Source organism: Trachurus japonicus, chromosome 15 (genome assembly GCF_045865225.1).
Source record: "Trachurus japonicus isolate A0001 chromosome 15, Traja_1.0".
NCBI lineage: Eukaryota > Metazoa > Chordata > Actinopteri > Carangiformes > Carangidae > Trachurus > Trachurus japonicus.
In genome coordinates, this window is record NC_140921.1 from 1,340,842 (window position 1) to 1,358,484 (window position 17,643).

A 17,643-nucleotide genomic window follows, 5' to 3' on the forward strand; every position below is an offset into this window, starting at 1 on the left:
TCTGTCTATCTGTCTATCTATCTATCTGTCTATCTATCTATCTATCTATCTATCTATCTATCTATCTATCTATCGTTCTATCTATCTATCTATCTATCGTTCTATCTATCTATCTATCTATCTATCTGTCTGTCTGTCTGTCTGTCTGTCTGTCTATCTGTCTGTCTATCTGTCTATCTATCTATCTATCTATCTATCTATCTATCTATCTATCTATCTATCTATCGTTCTATCTATCTATCTATCTATCTATCTATCGTTCTATCTATCTATCTATCGTTCTATCTATCTATCTATCTATCTATCTATCTATCTATCTATCTATCTATCTATCTATCTATCTATCTATCTATCTATCGTTCTATCTATCTATCTATCTATCGTTCTATCTATCTATCTATCTATCTGTCTGTCTGTCTGTCTGTCTGTCTGTCTATCTGTCTGTCTATCTGTCTATCTATCTATCTGTCTATCTATCTATCTATCTATCTATCTATCTATCTATCTATCTATCTATCTATCTATCTATCTATCTATCTATCTATCTATCTATCTATCTATCTATCTATCTATCTATCTATCGTTCTATCTATCTATCTATCTATCTATCTGTCTGTCTGTCTGTCTGTCTGTCTGTCTGTCTGTCTATCTGTCTGTCTATCTGTCTATCTATCTATCTATCTATCTATCTATCGTTCTATCTATCTATCTATCTGTCTGTCTGTCTGTCTGTCTATCTGTCTATCTATCTATCTATCTATCGTTCTATCTATCTATCTATCTATCTATCTATCTGTCTACCTATCTATCTATCTATCTATCTATCTATCTATCTATCTATCGTTCTATCTATCTATCTATCTATCTATCTATCTATCTATCTATCTATCTATCTATCTATCTATCTATCTATCTATCTATCTATCTATCTATCTATCTATCTATCTATCTGTCTACCTATCGTTCTATCTGTCTGTCTGTCTGTCTATCTATCTATCTATCTGTCTCTCTATCTGTCTGTCTATCTATCTATCTATCTATCCCCCTCTCTCTGTCTTTCTTTCTCTCTTTCTTTATTTCTTTCCATCTACCCTCTTTCTTTCTTTCTTTCTTTCTTTCTTTCTTTCTTTCTTTCTTTCTTTCTTTCTTTCTTTCTTTCTTTCTTTCTTTCTTTCTACCCCTCTCTCTCTGTCTTTTTCTTTCTTTCTTTCTTTCTTTCTTTCTTTCTTTCTTTCTTTCTTTCTTTCTTTCTTTCTACCCCTCTCCCTCTGTCTTTTTCTTTCTTCCATTCTGTCTTTCTACACCCCTTGTCTGTCTTTTTACTTCTTTCTTTCTTTCTTTCTTTCTTTCTTTCTTTCTTTCTTTCTTTCTTTCTTTCTTTCCATCTACCCTGTTTCTCTGTCTTTTTCTTTCCATCTACCCTGTTTCTCTGTCTTTTTCTTTCTTTCTTTCTTTCTTTCTTTCTTTCTTTCCACCCCCCTTCTCTGTCTTTTTGCTTCCTTCTTCAGCTGCTTTCAGCATCATTTTCTAGTTATCATCATTATCTCACCACTTCCTGTTTGTGGCCTGCTGCTGCCAGGTGAGGTCCGGGCCGTCGGCGGGGGCGACCGTCCCCCTGGCGACCGTGGTGGTGACGGACCAGTCGGCCGTGGAGATGAAGGTGGTGCTGTGGCGGCGCGCGGCGTTCTGGGTGCTGACCGTGAGTCCTGGAGACATCCTGCTCATCACAGGTTATTATTATTATTTATTATTAAACTAATAAACTACACAGGTTATTATTATTATTTATTATTAAACTAATAAACTAAACTAAACAGGTCGGTCACATGACTCAGCTCAATTTTTTTTTTTTTTAATCTTCTTATTTTTTTTTGGGACGACCAATCTTTATTGTACGATCATGTATTCTGAGCCATTACACTAGACAAAGTCAAACTGGCCTGTTGTGTTGGTTTGTTCACAGATATCTATGTGAACAAACGAACACAACAGACAAACTGATGTGATGTTGTGTGTATTGTTTTTTGTAAATATGACTTATGATGTATTGTCAAGTGTTGTTTAAAGGAAAGAAAATCACAATAATTGAAATAGAAAATCACAATACTTGTTTAATCAGAATCGCAATTTAGATCGAATCGGGACCCAAAAATTGTTAGAGAATCGAATCGGCACAAAAGCAAATCGGCCCAGCCCTAATTGTAACACGCTCATTAACATATCAGGAAGTGATGTCATAAAACTGTGTGTGTGTGTGTGTGTCAGGCCTCCAGGTGAGTGAGGACCGGTGGAGAGGCGAGACGCTGCTGCAGTCGACCTTCAGCAGTAAACTCTTCGCCCTCGGACAAGTCGCCGCCTCCACCTCAGCGCCAGGTACAGCTAAGCTCCGCCCCCCTTTACTGCAGCCAATCAGCAGCCTGCTCAACTCATTTCATGAAATCCGGCGATCTGATTGGTTGTTAACCGTGGTATAATTAGAGCACTGGAAAAGAGAGTAGCGACACCACCATAGACTCCCGTGGTCACTTTATTCTCCCCCTAGTGGCAGGATGTGGGTATTGCAAATCCACCCAAGAAACCCATTCACTCCAATGTATGTGTGTTGCCAACTTGCTTGTAAATTGATGAAAACTGCTGTGTTTTTGCTTTTAGGTGCCTTGGTCATATTAAGTTATTCTTATAATTTATTTATTTCAAAATTTAAATTGTAACATTAATGTGAACAACTGTTTTTTTTTTGTTTTTTTTTATTGGCCCGGCTATATTGAATTTGATGTACAGGCTCTATGCACAGCTCCACTACTTCCTATTTCTAATCAAACCCAAAACGTATTATGTTAAGTTTTTCCTCCAATTTTGATTAAAGAAATGATAATTAATAAAAACACACGGAGCTGTTTACAGTACGTACCGGTCACACAGCGGACAAACACAGAAGGGGACGAGCGAACGCTTTACCGTTGCTAAGCAACCACCAGCTGTCAAAATAAATAACATAAAAAACCTCGCATGGAAATAAAATAAAAGCCAGCAGCACAATAACTTGCTTGACCAAAACAAACAAACTAAAGAAAACACAGGCTTAAGTGGCGAACAGTTAGCTAACACAGTTGAATTTAGAGCGCAAACTGGTATGACACTTTAGTGGACTTATCTTTATCATTTAAAACAGCAAGCATTCGTGACACAACAATTAATGGCCAAGTTAATATTTATCTGTAAAAGGGTCCACGATGATGCTATTAACGTGGGTGATCTATAAATGTCCTTAAATTATTGAAAATACCGCACTTACTCATTCACCAACACTGCAGAGATGCAGCTCTTGGGCGCATTTGCAAAACCCATATCCACCACCAGGGGGCGTTTCCACTGGACCAATGCTGTCGCTACTCTCTTTTCCAGTGCTCTAGGTATAATGAGCAGTTACCACAGCTACTATTCTAAAGCCTTATCACAGCGTAGGCTATCACTCCGCCTCAGGCACGTATGACTGGTATGAATGGAAGTTGTTGTCATGTATCCATGACAACGGACTGTTGCAGTCAGTAGCCAAAGACAGTCTGTGTTTTTAGGATGTTAAAAAATGTAGTAAAGTAGTGTAATTGACATGTTGAAGGTGAACTTTGACCTCCAGAGGGTTAACAATGGTAGAGGGGACTGAGCAGTGACAGAGCTACTTGGAGCTAACGTCTGGACAGCTGGGAACAGCTTTTTATTGGATAATATGTATTTCTGGTTGAATAAAACTACAGTGAAGGAAGAAAAAAGCAGTCGCTCAACTCATAGCCCTGATGTAGAAAAAAAATATATAATTTATTTAAAAAAGGACCGACGTTTCAACCTCACACAGGTCTTCCTCAGGGTGTACTGGCGCAGAACACTGATGAGGGGATAAATAGGTACAGGTGTGTGGGGCTCGGGGGGGGCGTGTCCATCCACAGTCGAGCCAAGACAACATATATAATATATATAATATAATCAGAGGAGGCTGGTCCATTGAGGCAGAGGAGGTTGGTCCTCCTCTATTTTTGAGAGGCAAAAGGAAAATTTATTTTTTATTTAAGAAAGAGTAACTGGTTGAAATAAATCATTACCAAATCTCAGTATAATTTATAAAATATTATATATGTATTTTATCATAAAAAAAGTTTGTTTTTTGGAAGAAAATCCACTTAAAACAGCTCAACTGCGCCGCCAGCAGGCTCAGGAGACAGAGCAGGCTGTGTGAGGAGCAGGGAGCAGGAAGGTGGGGGCTCTACGGAGGTGGCAAGATTTTTACTTCCCTAACTGGCCTCGGGGCGGGATCTTCTTCCATTGACTCAATGCATTTAGGATGTCTTCATCCTGACCTGTGATTGGCTAAGACACGTAAAATGACGTCATGACGGAGGAGGCTCTTCTGTACCAATCAGCAATCAGAACACAAGATTGACAGCAGGTTGGTCCAATAACAGTTCCCAAATTTCATTCTCACATTTATACAGCTGTAAACAGGAAATACCGCTATGTATTTTACAGCTTTCACTACCAGCTAATGTTAGCGGCACGACCGGGACACAATACGGAGCAGCAACGAAGTTGTTTTGTTGTGATATGCTGCTGTCGTGTAGTTACTCTGACAGCTGCATTCGCGTTGACTGTCACAACGGTAACCTGGGGTCGAGGCGCGGAAGGAGAAGATATTTAGCGGCACAACAGCGGGACATAATACGGAACAGCAACGCACTTTGTCTTGGGCGAGTGTACTAATGAGTGTTGTGTGATGTGCTGTGCTGTCCTGCAGTCTTTGTAAACTGCTGCGGTAGCGTAGTGGGTAGAGCAGATGGCTGGCATGACGGTCCGAGCCCCACTAATTACCGTATTTTCCGGACTATATGTCGCACCTGAGTATTAGTCGCATCTGCCTAAAAATACGTCATGAAGAGGAAAAGAACATATATAAGTCGCACCGGTTTATAAGTCGCATTTATTTTTCAAACATTTAATTAATAGCCGGGTGTCATATAATGACCAGGCTTTGTTTACACGAAAGGCCGGCACCTATAGCGCGCGCTGCTGTTATGCATGCGCGTTTCTCTGTGGTGTGTAGCCTATGTGTGTGTGAGGATGCGGAGATGAATGAAGGCGATCGTCCCAAGGGGGGCGGCGGCGGCGAATATCGCTACTTTTTTTTTTTTAACACGTTAGTTTAGGCGGCAGCGCTGGAAACCCTGTGATCAGAAACCCTTTGTGGACTCTGTGAAGACAGACGGGAGTGAAGCCGACCTCTCCTCTGCTTCAGAGAGGGATAGCCTGGCACTGTCGGACCTGGCTCTCTGCTCCGTGTCCGGAGCCCAGTCGGGACCGGAGCAGAGACCGAAGACTGACCGCAGAATACGCTGTGAAAATACTCTGAATTGACGGAGTGAAGCGCTACGGCGCAACGGAGACAGGTCAGACAGCGCAGAGAGGAGAACAGCACATGAGGAAGATGAAGATGGTCCTGATGTCAAAGTCACTGCTCCTCTCATGGTCCTGATGTCAAAGTCACTCTGCCTTGTGGCTTTACAAATTCTAAAGAAAAGGTGAGTACTTAATAGTTCAATTATTTTTTTCCTCAGTGTTTTTTCCAATTACTATGAAACTGACAAAGTTTGATTTCTGCTCACTCTGCACCTCTGATGTTGTCAACAGGATCTCTGCTCCTCTCATGGTCCTGATGTCAAAGTCACTCACCTCCACTCATGGTCCTGATGTCAACAGACTTTTATCCTTTAATAAAATGTTTTTTTAAAGAAGTCTTGTACGTCATTGTTTTATTACTCAAATTAAATCGAATATAAGAAAGTAGAGATAGGTAGTTGACTAAAATAACATGACACCGTGGACTGGTTTTCCTCCTGTCCTCCCCAATTTTTTCAGTCACCAGCCGCCACTGAATATAATATAATATAAACAGGGTAACCTCATCACAAATTGTCACTATGCATGCCACAAACAATACTACAAAAAATATATAGAAAATCTTATGGACACCACCATAATGCGGTGCCAAAAAAATGCAAAAGGTACAGCCACAACACAAAATACATAGAAAAATTTGTTTGCAAAAATGTCTATGTAGGCTACGAGACCGAGTCAAATAAAAGGGATGAATAACAATTAGTAGGAATGGGTGTCTGCTATAGACGATATAGAAACTGTGGAGAAATATGAGAAAACAAAACTCCAGAGGGTAAATAAAGTATCTAGCAGAACCAAAAACGACATCGGACATGTATTGTCAAGTACAGTCAAAAAAAATGTACAGTCAGGAAAAGAGAGGGTCAAAACAACTTTTTTCATATTTATCAAAACGGCAGTGCCCCTTGCATCGAGAACAAACGATTGCAGGTGACTGCCGGATACACTTCATAGCCTAATGTATGTCTTCATTAAAAAAAAGGTAAACTAATACAATACAGGTGATAAGGCTGGAGGAGTGATGACAAAACCCTCAAACTCCAAACAGAATAGGAAAAAACTTGAATAAAACTACATGAAATTGATTGCGTATCCCTTAGCCCAGTGTTTCTCATTGTGGGGTCCGGGGACCCCCAGGGGTCCTTGAGAGGGTTGAAGGGGGTCCCCAACCTTTTCTTGAAATTTTACCAGTTTTTTATAGAAGGTTTTTATTTTTTATTATATATATTTTTTACCACCTTTTCTAGAATTTTTTTTTTAATTTATTTTTTGAGAAATTTTTTATACTTTTTTTCTAGAATTTTTTTTCCTTTTTTTATTTTTTTCCTTTTCTTACAAGAAGTTTTGCCACTTTTTTTCAAGAAAATGTTTCCTTTTTTTATTTTTTCCTTTTTTTTGAGAATTTTTACCACTTCTTCCTAGAAATGCTAAAACATTTTTGGAGAAATTGTATCACTTTTTCCCAAAAATGTCTCTATAATATTTCCAAAAATTCACACCATTGTCCCTAATTCAAAAATGTAACATTCTTCAGTCTCAGAACAAATATTTGTGTATTTCTGGTGTTTCAAAATCTGGTCCCATGGGGGTCCGTGGTCTAATTTGTGTCAATTTAGGGGTCCTTGATATAAAAAAGTTTGAGAACCACTGCCTTAGCCCCTTAGAGTGGTAGAATGAGCAGAGACCACGGCCTGGAGTGATATATCGCTTAATTATACAAGGATGAAAATAAGAACAACGTACAGCAACGGTACAAACACCACATCACAACTGAATAACTGAAGCCCCCCCCCTCTCCCTCCTCTCTCTCTCTTCAGTTCCTCAGCAGGTTGATGCTCGCTCGCTCGCTGCTCTGTGTGAGTACCTGCGGGAGCGGCGCCCCCTGCTGGCGGCGTCGTTGCCACGGCGACGCCCCCCTCAGGACCTGACACGCCTCCCGTACGCAGCGCTGAGGTCACTGGAGGTCAACACGCTGGTCCACGCCCTGCTGCGCGTCACACACACACACATGAGCTCAGGTGAGGCTCACACACACACACACACACACACACACACACACACACACACACATAGAGGGGAACAGTGTGTGTATTGTAGTTCACTAAAACTAAAACTAGCAGTGAAAAAATAATTTAGGTGATACAATTAAAAAAAAAAAAAACGTTTAAAAATGTCAAGGAAAAAAAAAATTCTAGAAAAAATGATAAAATTTCTAAAAAAAAAAAAAATTCTACACAAAAGTGATACAATTTCTAAAAAAAAAAACCAAACGTTTAAAAATGTCAAGAAAAAGTGGAAAAATTTATGAAAAAAGGTTTTAAAATTCTAGAAAAAATGATAAAATTTCTAAAGGAAAAAAAAAATTCTACAAAAAAGTGATACAATTTCTAAAAAAAAAAAAAAAAACCTTTAAAAATGTCAAGAAAAACTTGGAAAAATTCTACAAAATAGTGATACAATTTCTCAAAAAAACATTTAAAAATGTCAAGAAAAAACTGGTAAAATTTCAAAAAGTTGGGGACCCCCTTGAACCCTCTCTGGACCCCTGGGGGTCCCCGGACCCGATTTTGAGAACCACTGATTTATGGGATGCAACTTAAAAGGGAAAATCCCACAAAAGTGGAAGTTCATCTTCAGAGGTCTGACAGAGGCTTTCTCCTAAAACCTGGACAACTACAACTAAGACTCAATAAAAACTACAACTAAGACTCAATAAAAACTACAACTAAGACTAGGGATGTGCACGGGTACCCGAGTAGGTAATCTGCTATCCGGTTATGAATTTATTATCTGGTTAACCTCGGATTAAAAAAACGTCACGTTAGAGCAACAGTCTAGTGTCGGATCAAACTACATCATCAGGCCGTGGTTCGGCTTTTTGTAGCGTTCAACAGTTTCAGATCAAGCAGCAACGTGATTTTCTGCTGTGTAAAAGCAGAGCCTCGGACTTTCAAACCTTTTACAATAATCTGTGGTGGTTCCCTCGGAGACGACAGGTGTCTGTTAGAAAATCAGCTGCTTTCAGTTTACAAACACTCTGAAACCTTCCCAGTTATTTCCTGAGACGATGCGAGGCCGAGAGGACCGAAGGCACCAACATGTAGTGTGGACTAATAAATAAGTACCGCTGATGATTTAAAAAAAAGAAAAAAAAGTTTTCTCCTCCGAGGCAGCCGCGGCATAAATGCGCTGCGCTCAGCACTCAGAGCTCATGCAGCGCATTTATTCCCCGGCATAAAGATGCACATCTGCCCCGTATGAGCATCTTAAACTACCGTCAGACAGAGCGCATTACTGACACACAGCGTCGTCAGACACAATATCAGGTGGATAATAACAGTAGAGACTGTCAGAGAGCATTTATGCACCGGCTGCGCTCTGTCAGTCAGACATGACGTCATTTTATTTTTTATTTCCGTAATCGGTTACCCGGGTAACACCAGGTTAGGTTACTCGGTTAGAAAATTATTCGAAATGCCCATCCCTAACTAAGACTACGACTAAATAAAAACTCCTCTAAAATAAAAAAATTAATCTAAAACTGCTTCATCAAACTAAACTGAAACAAAAAAGCAAACTGAAAAAAAAAAATCCAAAAAAAACCAATGAACATTTTAAAACTATAATAACGTTGGTGTGTGTGTGTGTGTGTGTGTGTGTGTGTGTGTGTGTGTGTGTGTGTGTGTGTGTGTGTGTGTGTGTGTCAGCGTGGCGCAGCGGGGCGGAGTCTCGCTGCCGGTCGGCTCGCCAGCCGGTCGCCGTGGTGACGGTGGAGCAGCCGGGGGGTCAGCAGGGGGCGCTGCTGCTGTGGGGGGCGGCGGTGGACTGGTTGCCACGGCTACACACAGGCAGAGGTAACACACTAACACACACACACACACACACACACACACACAGGGGTGCAGGTCCGATGTCAGGATTTGGGGGGGACACAAAAGAGATTTTTAGTTTTTTTTTTCCCATATGCAGCTCAGACCATACCACCATAAATCACAACTCTGCAGAGTCTCGGCATATCATTCTATCTATCTATCTATCTATCTATCTATCTATCTATCTATCTATCTATCTATCTATCTATCTATCTATCTATCTATCTATCTATCTATCTATCTATCTATCTATCTATCTATATCATTCATAAAGTATTGCACAGGGAATCATTTATTGCGCTTGAACCTTCTTGCCCACACACTCGGACATTCTCTGCTTCCATGTCCATTATATGAGACTTTTTTTTATAACCAAATAGAAACTCCTCGTTGTCCCTTTAAGTTTTTTTTATTTTACTTCATTTCATCTGTAGATTTCTCCTAAACTCACCAGGAGTTAGTCTGAGCCATGTCATGTCAGGTATCATTATAAAGCTTTCTCTCTCCTGAACAATGATGTCATTTCCTTTGTATCGTAGCAACCAATCATAAAAGTGCGATTGACAATAACAATCTCTGTAGTTTTACAGTCCAAGTCTTTAAAGGCCGTTTTCTCAGAAAGAGTTTTTCAGACTCAGACTCCTCTCTAGAAATCTCCACTTCAGCAGCACTTACAGACACCAAACCTTCCACTTTGATCCCTTTCTATATTCTGAAGGTTTTTACAGAGGGGATTGTTGATATATCATTCACAGCCTCATTTATACAACATTTTATACCTAAAAACAGGGCGAGATTTGATTTTTTAGGGCTGGTGACAGTATTTTCTCATTTACAGAGTGATAAAAAGAGATATCCACAATCCTCCTCTGTAAAAACTAAAGACTCTAATATGTCAACAAGATAAAACAAAGTGGCTTTATCCATTGTTCAGATTTCTGTTCTGGAAATATATGCAAATGAGTGCATATTTAATTTGGAATATTTAAGTGGTAACGGAGATTCATCCACATTAATATGAGACTTTTTTATAACCAAATAGAAACTCCTCGTTGTCCCTTTAAATTTTAAATAGTTTGGGGTATTTTTATTGGGGGGGACAATTCATGTTTTTCAGAAATTGGGGGGACATGGGATCTGCACCCATGAACACACACACAGACACACACTGACCTGTGTCTCCTCAGCGCTGGTCTGGGACGTCCGTGTGCTCCTGGTGAGGGAGGGGTTAACCCCCGAGCAGCCGGAGCTTCACTCCACCCCCTGGACTCGGCTCCGCCCCCTCGACCGCTCCGACCGCCGCGCGCTCGCCTTCATCACCACGGCAACGCGCCGCCAAACAGGAAGCAGCAGCAGCAGCAGCGTGGAGCTGGACCTGGACACGCTGCTGTCACAGAGACACAGCGGTGAGTCACCTCGTCTTTAAAGGACAATTACCGTCTTTTTTTTACATTCTGGACCTTATTTCTTTTTTTTCACTTTAATTTTTATTGAGAATTTTTGCTTTACAAAGGTAGAACAACTCAATCAAAACAGTACTAAAACAAGTAAAAAACACATAAAAAACACACATGGGAGTCACTTTCAAAGCAATCTGTCCATATTCCATTTTTTTTCCTCAATCAAGTTTTTTGTTTTGTCGTTGTTCAGTCATAAATATTGTCCATCTCATCCATTTCTCTTTGAACTGAGCTTCCTGTAGCCTTAAGCGGTGTATCATTTTTTCCATTGTGTAGATTTCCTCTACCAGGTGAGTCCATTGTTCTTGTGTAGGGATGTCTTCCCTTCCCCATTTCTTCGTGATAGCTTTCTTAGCTGCTGTTAGTAATATTTTTACCAGGTATCTGTCCTTCGTTCTTATATTTTCTTCACATAGGTTACACAAATACAATACTGTACAAGACATTGGAATCTTATATCCAAGTATTTTCAACAATGCATCGTGTAACATTTTCCAAAACCACCTGATTTTATCACATTTCCAGAAAATGTGCGAGTGATCCACGTTCATTATTCCACAGTCTCTCCAACAAGGCATATTTTTGTTCAACTGTTTACTCTTGACTTTGGGTGAAATAAAAAAACGAATCAGATTTTTCCAGGAGAACTCCCTCCAGATCCGTGAATTAGTGGATGTGTGGTGTATTTTCCACATGTTTAGCCACTGTTCATCTGTGATTTTTATCTTAAATTCTGATTCCCATTTTTCTTTTATGTATTTAGTTGAGTGTTTATTTGATATTAATTTTTTATATAACCCAGAAACAATTCTAACTTTGTTTTCTTTGTATGTATCTGGACCTTATTTCATAAAATCCGATCATTTCCTCCCCCAGATAACTTTGGTGTCATTCCAAGTGGTTGTGATGAAATGAGCTCCAGCCGAGAGGCGCGTATATCCGTATAATGGAGTCTACAGGGCAGCAGAATGCAGCCTCTAAATAACACATTATCTGCAGAGAAACTCCTTCATTTCACCAATATTTAGTTCTGATAGGCTAGTGCTATTCCCCTCTGAGTCCGGGGTTAGCTGTTATCAACATCCGGGGTCTGTAGGTTGACCTACTGACCTCTGACCTGGATGATGTCATCTCTGAGCGCCGCCCGGCTCATTCTGATAATAATCATTCTGCTTCGGCATTCGGGTCCATTTTTATCTCAACTAGCCGGAGCTTTAGCTTTCCAAGAATATTTGTCTTATTTCTTGTCAAAATGTCTCATTTCTAGTCAAAACTAATCTCTTTCCACTTAAAATAAGACTCATCACCTAAAAATTAACTTGTTTTTAGATCATTTTCACTTGTTTCAAACAAATTTTCACTTGAAATAAGTAGAAAAATCTGCCAGTGAAAGCAAGTTTTTTGTGCTTGTCATAAGAAAGAAAAACTTGCTCCACTATCATTTGATTTCAAGTGAAAATCTGCTTAAAGGTAGTAAAAAGTGTCTAAAAACAAGCTACTTTTTAATGTGATGAGTCTTATTTTAAGTAGAATGAGATTAGTTTTGACTAGAAATAAGACAAATATTCTTGGTAAGATTTTGTGTGGAAGCTGAACTTCATCCAGCTGCTCATTTTGTTCTGACAAGTCAGAAACACACAGAAACGAACCGTAGCATTAGTGGTAGCAACAAGCTCAGAGATGACATCATCCAGGTCAGAGGTCAGTAGGTCAACCTACAGACCCCGGATGTTGATAACAGCTAACCCCGGACTCAGAGGGGAATAGCACTAGCCTATCAGAACTAAATCTTGGTGAAATGAAGGAGTTTCTCTGCAGATAATGTGTTATTTAGAGGCTGCATTCTGCTGCCCTGTAGACTCCATTATACGGATATACGCGCCTCTCGGCTGGAGCTCATTTCATCACAACCACTTGGAATGACACCAAAGTTATCTGGGGGAGGAAATTAGGGCTGGGTTGATATGCTTTTGTGCCGATTCGATTCTCTAACGATTTTTGGGTCCCAATTCGATTTAAATTGCGATTCTGATTAAACAAGTATTGCGATTCGATTTTACCAAGTATTGTGATTTTCTATTTCAATGATTGTGATTTTCTTTCCTTAAACAAGAGCAGGTTGAACCAAACACTTGACAATACATCATAAGTCATATTTACAAAAAACAATACACACGACATCACATCAGTTTGTCTGTTGTGTTCGTTTGTTCACATAGATATCTGTGAACAAACCAACACAACAGGCCGGTTTGACTTTGTCTAGTGTAATGGCACAGAAAGAATACATGATCGTACAATAAAGATTGGTCGTCCCAAGAAAAAATAAAAAATTTAAATAAAAAAAAAATAAAAAATTATAAAAATCGATGCTAGAAATAAGGTCCAGATTGTAAAAAAAACTGTAATTACCCTTTAATGTCTCACCTGGCCTCTGATGTCATGATGACATCACAGTGACATCACAGTGACATCACAGTGCCCCCCCCCCCCCTCCAGGTGAGGTGGAGCTCCGAGTCCACGTCACCTCCTTCCACTTCCGGGACGCTCCGTCTTCCCAGAATGCACCTCGGCAGCCGGTCCTGGACGGCTCGGCCCCGCTGGACGTCGTCATGGAGACGCTGAGCGGTGACATCACCTACAGCGGCTGCGCCCGCTGCGGCGCCGAGCTGGAGACGGACGCCAACGGGATCTACGGCCCCTGTTACCCCTGTCTGCCCCACACCGCCGTCCGCCGCTACTACAGGTGAGACGACGTCACCGTGGCGATCGTCAATACACCGAGTCGGTAACCAAGGAAACATCACTTCCGGTCAGAGTCGTAGGGGAAAACAAACCGATTCCCCCATAGACATACGTGTGAAAACGCAGCATTTTAAACCTTTGTCTAACGCTTGTCTGCTGTCATGTCTTAGTTTGAATCACTTGTATCTGCTGACAAAGAGCTAGAGATTAAAAAACTCATCACGATCCGGGTCCATTGTTGTCCGTACATTTTAAAATATAAAACGTAAAGGTGAAATCCGGCGATCTGATTGGTTGTTAACCGTGGTATAATGAGCAGTTACCACGGCTACTATTCTAAAGCCTTATCACAGCGTAGCTATCACTCCGCCTCAGGCACGTATGACTGGTATGAATGGAAGTTGTTGTCATGTATCCATGACAACGGACTGTTGCAGTCCGTAGCAACAGACAGTTGATGTTTTTACGATGTTAAAAAACGGACTAAAGTAGTGTAATTGACATGTTGAAGGTGAACTTTGACCTCCAGAGGGTTAACAATGGTAGAGGGGACTGAGCAGTGACAGAGCTACTAGGAGCTAACGTCTGGACAGCTGGGAACAGCTTTTTATTCTGCTTGAATAAAACTACATGAAATTGATTGTGTATCCCTCTTTCATATTGTTATTATTGGTAACCGTTTTATAAAAGTAATATATCACTCCAGTCCGTGGTCTATGCTCATTATACCACTCTAAGGGGGAACAACGCCCCTTAGAGTGGTAGAATGAGCAGAGACCACGGCCTGGAGTGATATATTGCTTAAATATTGGCTCTTTCCCAGTCAGTCACATCTCGCCTACACCGAGTCGGTAACCAAGGAAACCTCACTTCCAGTCAGAGCTGTTACATGGTTGGCTAAGATATAAAAGTTCAGGTTGTGGTTTTTTAATTTATTTGCGGTGCAAAATGGTAACAACAACTCTTAGGCATCGTCTCCGAGTGTGTAGAGCCGCCGGCGGCGACCAAGGGAACGCCACCTAGACGTCAGACAAACACTTCCTCCATAGACAGACGGATGTGACTGACTGGGAAAGAGCCAATATGTTAAAATGTACGGACAACAATGGACCTGGATCGTGATGAGTTTTTTAATCTCTAGCTCTTTGTCAGCAGATACAAGTGATTCAAACTAAGACATGACAGCAGACAAGCGTTAGACAAAGGGTTAAAATGCTGCGTTTACACACGTATGTCTATGGGGGAATCGGTTTGTTTTCCCCTACGGCTCTGACCGGAAGTGACGTTTCCTTGGTTACCGACTCGGTGTATAATGGTACAATGATTCTGCTGATGCAACCGAGCACCTGTCAATCAAACTGTTGTGTGTGTGTGTGTGTGTGTGTGTGTGTGTGTGTGTGCTTCAGAGCGGCGGTGCTGACGGTGAGTGGGCGGAGCCTCAGTCAGGTGTGTGTGCAGGTTCCTCCTCTCGCTGTGCTGAAGATCCTCGACGCTCCGCCGGATAAACTGCACCGGACCTCAGGTGAGACGACGTAACATAATGATCTGATCAGTTAAACCAGTGTTACTCGTTGAGCGGCTCGTGAGCCACATGCAGCTCGTCAAGCTATAATTGGTGGCTCGCATGGTAGCTTCCTATGTGGTAACACAGACAATACATTTTTACACTGGACTACAAAAACGCAAACATCCGAATTATACTTCTCCCTTCACCCAAATAATGAAGGTGAAAGGAAGTATTTTTGGTGATCCCTAAAGGGGGCACTGTCAAACCTGGCAACGCAGCCCGCAGGCCATGTGGCTTTGTTTACTAGAGCTGTGCGATACTGCAAAATTTGGTATCGATCCAATACCAAGTAAATACAGGGCCAGTATTGCCGATACCGATACCAATACCAATACTTTTTACTACTACCATCTACATGCATCATCTATATGCAAATTTGAATAAAAACTTCAATTTTCATGATTATTTAATTATTTTGTAAGTTTTCCTTTAATTAATCATGTCTATGATGATAATAAAACACAGGACAAAGTTGTCTTATTCTATTAATCAGTCTGCTAAATTACTGTGATGACCAATTACACTGAAAAATAACATTAGCTGTAAAAAAAAAACCTCCAAACGTCACTCCTCTTCCGCTCTGCACAATCATGAAGCCACAGCAGTGCACTGCTCGCCTCGCAGTGAGTGAGTGAGTGAGTGAAAGTGGAGGGGGGGAGCGGAGGAAAGGGGAGGGGCTAATTGAGCATGAGTGAAGTGAGAGAAGAGCGGTGTTGTATGGCCCGTCGGTCACTTTGTAAATAACTGGAGTTGTACAGAAGAGAAAGTGAAACTTAAGAATCGATCTCATCACACAAGTATCGATCAATACCCAATACCAACGTTAGTATCGATACTATCGATATTTTAAATCGATCCGCCCACCCCTATTGTTTACAACACTTGACCGCAGCGCACGTCTGCAGGCAGGCTATGTTAGCTCCGCTAGCCAGCGTGATGGACCGTTTTTAACAAGAAAAAGGAGAGAAACCAGCTCAAAAACCAGACGGACAGACACACAGTGTTGTAACGAATAGTGGAGTGGGTGAGGAAAATGAGTCTGAGGAAGCAGCAAACAAAAACCAGCACGAAGACACCAGAGAGGGGACGAGCAGGCAAATGGCAGGTGTACCCAGTAAGAAACGAAAAATAGGAAGCACAAGATGAGCACAGAAAATTTCAAGACAAGTGGACAGACAAATTCTTATTTGTTCTGCATGGCATGAACCCTCTGCTTAACGTGCAACAAACCCTCGCTGTGATTGCAACAACAAACTACAAATACAACATAAAAATAAAAAAAAGTCAAGGACATGCATGCCCATCTTCCGCTCATCCCAGTATTAAGGTAAATATGGTCTTATAATTTAAATGAAAATGTATTGGCTGTGTTGTTTCTTTTTTTGTAGGATGTCCAATTTATATGTAGAAATACACATTTGCAAAAGTGACTTAGTATGTTGTCGTAAAAGTGGCTCTCCCCTTGATTTTGCACTGCCAATGTGGCTCTTGTGAAAAAAATAGTGAGGATCACTGAGTTAAAGGGATAGAGGGAAATACAGAGACTGCTTGATATAAAACTGTCCCTGAAGGCAACGCGCATCAGGTTTTGCATGAATTTCATGCATGAAAAAGCAGTGTTTGTGTCTGTCGTGTCTCAGCCTTAAAAGTCTGTAACTTCACCATCACTCAGCAGCATTTATTGATTTATGGAACTAATCAATAAAACGCGGATGTCTGTGCCGTCAGCTCCAGGTTCCCAGGTGAAGCTGATCCGTGTGGCGGCGGAGAGGATCCAGACGCTCCTGTCCCTCCCCAGGAAAACCTTCACCATCACCGTCCGCAGCCACTTCCTGTGCGACGAGAACAGCGTCCCCCTGTTCCAGGACTTCACTCTGCTGGACGTCCAGTTCCCGACCGTTGACCGGGTCACCGAGGCCTGAGCCGAATCCTGATCGGTCTCCATAGCAACACTGCAAAAACTCAAAATTTTACCAAGAATATTTGTCTTATTTCTAGTCAAAACAAATCTCATTCTACTTAAAATAAGACTCATCACATTAAAAGTAACTTGTTTTTAGACACTTTTTACTTCTTTCAAGCAGATTTTTACGGAAGCTTATTGCATTCATTCAATAAAAAAAAATACAGATCCTGTTTTTCTGAGTAATTTTTTCTGTTTTTCTGAGTAATTTTTTTTTAAATCAGTTTTTCTGAGTAATTTTTTTGGATCAGTTTTTCTGAGTATTTTTTTTCCTGTTTTTCTGAGTAATTTTTTTGGATCAGTTTTTCTGAGTAATTTTTTTCCTGTTTTTCTGAGTAATTTTTTTTGGATCAGTTTTTCTGAGTAATTATTTCTGTTTTTCTGAGTAATTTTTTTTCCCTGTTTTTCTGAGTAATTTTTTTCCCTGTTTCCCGTAGTTATCGCGAGATTTCGAAGTAGAGAAAAAATTACTCAAAAAAACAGGGGAAAAAATTACTCAGAAAAACAAGGGGAAAAAATTACTCAGAAAAACAGGGAAAAAAAATTACTCAGAAAAACAGAAATAATTACTCAGAAAAACTGATCCAAAAA

The 17,643-nt window shown here is 40.6% G+C and overlaps 1 protein-coding gene across 1 annotated transcript in view; it reads left to right on the top strand.

Moving 5' to 3' along the window:
* The window catches only part of shld2 (shieldin complex subunit 2), a 31,633-nt gene extending 14,504 nt beyond the window's left edge, over nucleotides 1–17,129 (top strand). Inside the window, exons 6-13 of the mRNA XM_085799177.1 lie at nucleotides 1,580–1,730; nucleotides 2,266–2,373; nucleotides 7,263–7,463; nucleotides 9,153–9,299; nucleotides 10,505–10,723; nucleotides 13,277–13,523; nucleotides 14,929–15,044; nucleotides 16,818–17,129. Of these exons, the coding sequence (XP_085655303.1) occupies nucleotides 1,580–1,730; nucleotides 2,266–2,373; nucleotides 7,263–7,463; nucleotides 9,153–9,299; nucleotides 10,505–10,723; nucleotides 13,277–13,523; nucleotides 14,929–15,044; nucleotides 16,818–17,011 (1,383 nt within the window). The 3' untranslated portion in view covers nucleotides 17,012–17,129. The remainder of the gene's footprint in view (nucleotides 1–1,579; nucleotides 1,731–2,265; nucleotides 2,374–7,262; nucleotides 7,464–9,152; nucleotides 9,300–10,504; nucleotides 10,724–13,276; nucleotides 13,524–14,928; nucleotides 15,045–16,817) is intronic.
* Nucleotides 17,130–17,643: the final 514 nt, after the last annotated feature.